Genomic DNA, 7,736 nt, shown 5'->3' with positions numbered 1-7,736 from the left:
CACGAGCTGGCATGGTCTTGCAGGCTTCTCTGCTGGCCTGTGCCATGCTCTCTCCAGTCCAGTGAGTCCGACCTTGAGATCCCAGCCTTCCCGTACCCTAGCAAGGTGGAGGCAGAGGCCAGAGGAGAGGAGAGCTCTTGGAGGAGCCAACGCTCCTGGAGGCCACCATAGAACAGGCCAGGCATATTGAGGCTTGGGGAAAGGCTGACAGGAGTGAACAGAGGGGTCAGAAGCCAGACTAGACTGCAGTTAGAGTAAAGGGCTGTTTGAATCGCCAGTGAGGACCGGGGGAGAGGGGGCCTTCTTCAGAATAGCCTGTCTGCGGGGGTGGAGGCCTCAGGTGCCCTGCCCCACAGTGGGTGGGAGCAGGAAGGTCCTCACAAGGCGCCCAGACCTAATGACTGGCCTTCAATAGCATTCAGCACATGGCTGTGCTGAGCTTCCTGGCTGGCCGGGGGGTGAGTGAGGTGGGGTGGGAGGGGGAGGTCTCTGCAGCTCCCTGGGGATACCGGGAAGCTTGTGCTTGGCCTCATCAGGCCCTCCTGCTGGTGCCAACAGTGTTCATGGTTTGCTGTGTGTCGGGACTTGGTGAGTGGGGTCCAGGTTCGCTGTGGCCATGTCCCAGCGTCAGGGAGAACAGGAGGCATTCACTGGTCTGTCCTGGCATGTGTCCCGTGAAAGTATGCAGTGTTCACTACTGATACTTCACACACATTTGTGAGATGACTGTTACCCCAGACAGAAAAGTGCAGTGCAACTGCTTCACAACCACTGCGTTTAATGTCCGCTATACTGAGGTTTTGGTTCTGAGTCGCCACACTGCCATCGGAGCTGTCTGAGTACACACAGGGTCACGTCAGTCCCTCTGCCCCTCCTGTGCTATTTTGATTGGACGTTTGTGCTCCTAGGGGACCTGGCCGGGGACCAGGGACTTAGGTCTGTTGTCTCAACACTAGGGGAGTCCAGACGGGATCCTCTGACAAGGTGACACTTCCGCCCGCTTCCTAGGGCTGGTTCTGGAGATGCCACATGCCCGGACACACCTGGTAGTGTCTGTGAGCGCAGGCTGGGGTGGCCCCCAAAGGCATTGAGCTCCTCTTCCCTTTTTGGTGGGAATCTTCTGTAGGCATGGTGGGGTGTGGGGGGAGTTCGGCATCTCAAAGCTGCGTGCCGAGTTCCGCAGACAGGACTGATAACCCTGACAGAGTTCTCCACTCTGAGAAGCCATCACCTTGCTCACAAGAGGACTTGGACAAGCAACAGCTTCCAATGATAGACAATTAGTCAATGACAGGATTATTGATCAGTTAAGGGAAAGATCACTAGAGAAAAATTTACCTGCAGGGAGAGTGGGTTTCTTTTTCATATTAGTGTGAATTCAGGGCAGGTGCTCTACCACTTGAGTCATGCCTCCAGCCCTTTTGGCTTGTTTTTTAATACTCTTATGCTCTAAATGCTGTGCCAGCCCAGACCATGGTTTTCCTGTTTACACCTCCCAGGTAACTGGGATGACAGGACAAGCACACTCCACAACATCTAGCTTTCTTACTGGCTGAGATGGGGGTCTCCACAATTGGCCTCAAACCAAACGTGGATCCTTCCCATCTCTACCTCTTGCGTAGCTAGGATTACAGGCGTGAGCCAGTGTATCTGGCCTGATTACAGTTTCTGAGCAGTGAGAGTTGGGGAGTCTCTGCTTCCAGAGCACTTGGACATCTTGCTCCCACTCAACCTGGGTGTGCCTCGGAGGACAGTGCCCAGCCACGCATGCTCCCCCTGCGTGTCAGGAGGTCTTTATAACTGGCCTGCACTTATCTGGGGATCCAGGCTCCTTCCTCTTGCATAGCTGGTGTCAGGCAGGGGTCTGCCCTCCTGTCCGAGGGCTCTGCAAAGCAAGGAGGGGGCTGGGGATGATCTTCCAGATGGGAGTCCAGGGGGACTGAACACCTGGAGCAGGGAGAGCACACTCCTCGCTGGACAGCTGCCTCCCCATGAGAGCAGGGAAGCGGCCATGCCAGAGCCTGCCCCAGGGTCCCAGCCTACAGCGGGATTCATTTCCTCCCTGGACTCACAAACACTGAAGACCGGAGGTAGATTTTAGAGGAATCTAAAGCTTCATTTAGAGGTTTTTAAAATATATTTTATTTCTTCCCCATATATCTCTTGCAAAAAATTTTCAAGGTAAGTATTAGCTTCACATTCAGAAGGAGAGGAGAGTCCTTTAAGAGCCGGCTTTAAGTTGGTCTCAAGAATGATCAGACTTTGATAGCAGACACAAAGTTTGTACACTGTCAAAATCAATGAGCTCAGGCGAAGTTCGCTCTCCCCGGCGGCCCCGCCCCGCGCTCACCCGCAAGGAAACCTCAGGCACCCTGCTCCGCATGCTGCACTTCTAGGCATCAATTTTCAAGTCCCATTAAGAACACACTGTCTTGCAGATAGATTTTATAAAAATGTTACAAATTCCTAAATCCTGGAATCCTCAGCTGTACCAAGTATGCAAAGAAGTCACTGCTGTGCTCCCTACATTTCTACTTCGTCCTCGTCCTCATCGTCTTTGGCTCTGAAATGCATTTTTCTGAATTCTCGTCTACTCATTGAAGGACAAGATGAAGAGGCTGGTGGCAGGTCCTTGGAGGGGAAAGAAAACACAGACTTCAGCCCTAAGTGACACTGCGCGGGCACCGATCCACAACTGCACGTGACTGGCCCTGAGTCTTGCAGGTGGCCTGTCAGCCTTGGGTCAGCCCTGGGGGTGGCGCCTTTATGCGTGGAAACCTTCAATCAAGCACTTGGCCTCCCTCACCAGACATGACTCCGAACAGAAGTGTGGTTGTCCCCGACCAGCAGATGGCTGTTCCTAACCCTGCCATGGGTCCAGCCACCCCTACGCTTTCCTGATGGGGGCAGCTGTCCTGTTGGGGGTCTTGGGCTGGGTGAGTACTCCCGGTTTGCATCGTCTCTCCTCTTGTGGCAACATCATTAATTCACGTTTAACTCTGTGTGGGGACTCTATCTGTGAGTGATGAGCGGGGCTGCGTGGCTTGAGGCCTGCCTGGTCTGCGGCCTGAGCAGCCCTGGGGAGGAGCAGGGAGGAGTAGAGGAGGAGGGACTTACCTGCATGAGCTCAACGTTCCCGAAGAATCGGCTCACTGGCATGGGCTGATTACTGTCTTCATCCTGAAACGCACTGTTGTCCATCTGAAGCAGCGGTGCCCGCGCTTCCTCCACCTCGGGTGCTGACCGGGCCTGCCTGCCAGCACCGCCGCAGGCCTCCGCCGCCGTGCCAGCACCAGGGCTGGGCTCCCGGGTGGCCAGGCTATCTTCAGTCTTTGTGGAGTGAGTGTCGCTCGCGGCTGGGCTGGGGCTGTGGACAGGAGCTGCAGCTTCCTGCTGGGGGAGGACAGCTGTCTCACCAGTGGGGAGCACTACGCCGCCTTCTGCAAATTCGCTCTCTTGAGGGGTCTTGGAGGCCCCTTTAGGCAAAGTGCTGTCCCTTTTAGGCACTAGCTTCTGCAGTTTGGCCTTCACAAGATGTCCTTTGTCATACTTGAACTTCTTGGAAGATCTTCTGTCTAGGGCCTTGTGTGATGAGGTGATCTGCCAAGGGAGAGAGAGAACCCCACCATGGAGGCACGCCACACATCTCTTCCTGGAGGCTCCTGTCCTCACACCTCACATGGATGAGCTGGAGCGTCAGCTCCAATCTCTGTGCTGCCACCAAAGGGCTGAGTCCCAGCTGACAGCTGGCCAAGATGACTCCAGAGACACCCAACACCCAGTCCTCCCAGGGCTGTGGCTTCTTAACTGTAATTGAAAAGTCCAGTCATATGAAGGCATAGGTGTTTGCTTTTGTCCCCAAATAAGACCTGTTGCATTCTAAGTGCTCAGCAAACCCTTGGTAAACGGCCTTGGATGAAACGTGACTGGCAGCTCCATGGGTAAAGTGTGGTGTACCGCTATGTCCCGGGTCCTGGCTGAGGTGGAGAAGCGGACCCAGCTACCAAGTATAGGGATGAGACTGGTCTAGCTCAAGAGCCACAGTGCACTGCATGGCAGAATGTGAAAGGCCTTAGCCTCATCCCTGAGCCTTTGGGTTCAGCAGGTGCCTCAAATCCTAGCTACTCAGAAGGCTGAGATTTGAGGATCACAGTTTGAAGCCAGTCTAGACGGGAAAGTTTGTAAGACTTTCATCTCCATTTAACCACCGAAAAGCTGGAAATAGAGTTGTAGCTGAAGTGGTAGAGCGATAGCTTTGAGCAAAAAAGCTAAGGGACAGTGCTCAGGGCCTGAGTTCAAGGCCTAGTACCAGCACACACACAACACATACACACATAGCCTTCAGAGTGAATAGTGTGGTAACAGACCCATATCACTTCAAAGGGCACAGCTGCACTGGACTGCGGAGTGGCTGGCTGCAGGCAGGAACAGCACTGCCTCACATCCTCTGAACTGTCCCCTCTAGTGAAGGAGCAACACTGTTAAATGAATCCCCAGCCAGGACGTGGGCATTCTCCTGGGAACCAGGCTCACCAGACATGCTGTCTTGGCAGAGTTGGAGCCAACGACGTCCTGCGCAGAGGCCAAGCTGGCTGCAGAACAACTCCGGGCTCTCAGGCGTGCTGAAGACCGCACTCCACCTGTGAGCTAGACAGACAAGACCATGGCTCAGACAACATTCCCACAGGAGCATACATAGCTGCAAGCTTCCCAGATCAAGAGAAGACAGCCCCTGACCCCAGCCTGACTTCCATGAAAATGGAAAGGCAGCTACGGCCTCAAAGTTCCCATCCAGACCCAACTCTTCTGGGTTGGGGGCCTTAGAACCATCTGTCCCCCATTGTCTCTGTTCCTAGAAACCAGTGTTTGCATGTTAACCAGCCTGAACTCACCACAGTAAACAGTACATACATGCTTTTTTTTGGAGGGGGGGGCGTCCGGTCATGGGGCTTAAACTCTGGGCCTGGGTGCTGTCCCTCAGCTCTTCAGTTCAAGGCTAGTGCTCTACCACTTGAGCCACAGCGTCACTTCTGGCTTTTTTTCTTTTTGCTTATGTGGTGCTGGGGAATTGAACCCAGGGCCTCATGCATGTGAGGCAAGCGCTCTACCACTGAGCCACCTTCCCAGCCCCTATACATGCTCTTACTTAGATGCCTCTCAAACATTTATATGGTGATAAAAATCTTGATAGAAGGTATCAAGAAAGAGCAGAACCCTTCTCTGAGAGTCCCAATCCTACAGTTTAAAGCAGGTGGCTTCCGTAGTGTTGGGGACGGAACCCAGGGTGGTGATCGAACTGAGCCTGAATGACCGCCTAGCTCCAACCTCAGAAATCGTAATGTCAACAAACTGTCAACTTACCCTGAATGCAAAGGAGCTGTCTCCAAGACTACAGACCGCAACACTGACCCTAAAAATCAGCGCAACCCTGCTCCTAATGCAGGTCAGTGTAACCGTGTCCCTGACTACAGAGCAGTGAAGAAAAATGGAGAGAGCCTCAGAAACACTAACACATACCAACATACACGAGGAAAGAGAGGAAGTAGAAAACACCCAAAGAAATACTAACTGAAAACTCCTATTTACTGGAAACAGCTATCTATACATCTTAGAATGAACCTCAAGATAGATATATCCACAGATGGACACATCTTTGTTAAAGTTCTGGAAAGTCAAAGATAAGGGTGAAAACCATGGATGCAGGAGGAGGAGAGGAACTCTGCTCTATAGGGAGTGGTGGTGGGGAGAATCTCAAAAGATGGACCACTGGCTTATCAGCAGAATAGTGGAGGCTACAGAGAGAACATTCAAACACAACCAAAGTATTAGGAAAAAAACCCTTCCCATCCACTTCTAATAGCCAGGAGAGGTATCTGTCAGAAATAAAGGTGGAAGAAAAATTCCAGATGAACAAAAGCTGAAGTTGTTGCTAGTAGATTCACCTCACAAGAAATACTGAAGGAGTTCTTGAGGCTGATGCTAGGGGTCCCGGTCAACAACCCAAATCCACAGGGGGTCATTCAGGTCAAGTAATGACATCCTTAACTGACTTAAAAGAAGCTGTACACAACAATGTGCATATATGTACAGAAACACCACATCTACAAATAACAAAACTGTGGATAAGAGCAAAGCCACTGCAGATGATAATACATCATAATACTGTTGTTAGGGGCAAATGTTAATAAATATAATACATAAATCACACAAAAAGTGCATCTAGGGAAAAGAGCTACTAACATTTCTGACTCTCACTGGAATTAAGCTCCCACAACTCTGAAGTTGATGTGGTTAAAATGTATATGGTAAAAGTTTCCCCGAAAATATACACTGGTAATACTGAAGTACAGTGAAAGCCACTTAGGCAGAGGAGGAACAGGGGAACTAAATGGGACACACAGAAAACTACAAGAATGGCATATGCTACTCAATCAATGAAACTAAATGTAAATGGGTTAAACAATTCAGCCAAAAGGCAGTGACTATCTGCCTGGGGTTTTTGTTTAAAGATCCAGTTAATGTCTACAGGAGCCGCACTAGCTAGAAAGGCCGGAAGCAAGGCGGAAACTGGCCGACTGCGGTGGTGCCAGCGCGCCAGAGGTGGAGGCAGGAAGAAGGCAAACGAGGCCAGCCTGGACACAGTCCCGCTCGTCCTCCAACGCCGGGTGGCAGGGCCCACTCCCTCCCTACCCAGGCCGCCGCCGCAGCGTGGCCGAGGCAGGCTGGGCCCGCGCTGAACGCGTTCCCCCGGGGCGGAAGCCCTTCCCGGCTGCTTCCTCTCCCCAGCTCGCTGCGGGGGCCGTGCGCACGCTGCGGGGGCCGTGCGCACTCCCCGGGCGCAGCGCGCAGCCAACCCCGCAGCCGAGACCGACCGGGGTAGGGCCCGGACCCCAGGGCGGGGCCTGGCCGGGAAGGCCGGCTCCCAGGGCGGGGCCGGGAGCCCCCAGGGGTGCCAGGGCGTCCCCACCCCTGGGCGTGGCCGGGGAGCCCCTCCGTGCGGGGCGAGGCCAGGGTCGGCCGCCCGCGCCCCTCCGCGCCTCCCGGACGGGCGGCGGGAGCCCGGCGCACGGCCTGCCGCCTCGGCCCTCACCTTCCTGTTCCTCATGAGTGTGCGCCGCGCCGCGCCGCCGTCCTGCGCCGGACCCAACGCTTCCCAGCAGAGCCCCGGCCCCGCGGACCTGAACCCGCGCCGCGGCGGCATCTGACGTCACCGCACGACGGCCAATCACAGCGCGGCACGAGAGCCAACAAAGCTGTTCTTTACGCAAGCGGGTGGGCGTGGCGCGGCTCCGAGGGCATAACGCCGGAACCGGAAGTCAGGCGGGCCGTCGGCCATGTTTGTGAAGGGCCAGTCCCGGGATGTCTCCGCGGCCGCCATGTTTGGTAGGGGTGGGCCTGTAGGCCCGCGCGCGTCGGCGGCCGGCCTCGTCGGCGGGGCGCGGGAAGGGTCGCTTCGGCTCGCGCGGGGGCGCCGCGAGGCCCGCCGCCGCCAGCCCGGCAGCGGCTTCCGCGGGTTCGAATCACACCCCAAAGCCCTGTCCAGGCCTCGCAGGAGGCCAGGCCCTGCCGGCCCTGCAGAGCCGGGGTGGGGCCGCCGCCTCCGGGGTCGGGCGCGGGGCGAGCGCCCAGCAGCACCCGGCTGGCCGAGCGTCCTTGTCTGCTGTTCCCAGGTCCGGGGTGGGAAGGTGATCGGGGCTCCTCCAGGCCCGGGCCTGCCGTCCGGCCGGGCACCCGGG

The 7,736-nt window shown here is 55.4% G+C and overlaps 1 protein-coding gene across 1 annotated transcript; it reads right to left on the bottom strand.

Annotated features, from left to right (window-relative positions):
- Window positions 1-2,118: 2,118 nt before the first annotated feature.
- Window positions 2,119-7,207, bottom strand: CUNH1orf174 (chromosome unknown C1orf174 homolog). Its single transcript, XM_042701983.1, has 4 exons — window positions 7,091-7,207; window positions 4,534-4,647; window positions 3,118-3,600; window positions 2,119-2,631 (listed from the first exon to the last, which is right to left on the bottom strand). Exons 1-4 carry the CDS (start codon window positions 7,199-7,201, stop codon window positions 2,524-2,526), a joined length of 816 nt encoding a protein of 271 aa, XP_042557917.1. The 5' UTR covers window positions 7,202-7,207; the 3' UTR covers window positions 2,119-2,523.
- Between the last annotated feature and the right edge of the window lie 529 nt (window positions 7,208-7,736).

The sequence above is a fragment of the Dipodomys spectabilis genome, unplaced genomic scaffold (assembly GCF_019054845.1).
Source record: "Dipodomys spectabilis isolate Male_0828 unplaced genomic scaffold, ASM1905484v1 ptg000299l, whole genome shotgun sequence".
NCBI lineage: Eukaryota > Metazoa > Chordata > Mammalia > Rodentia > Heteromyidae > Dipodomys > Dipodomys spectabilis.
Note: the sequence above shows the minus strand (reverse complement) of the source record. Positions and strands in the feature narration are given on the sequence as shown.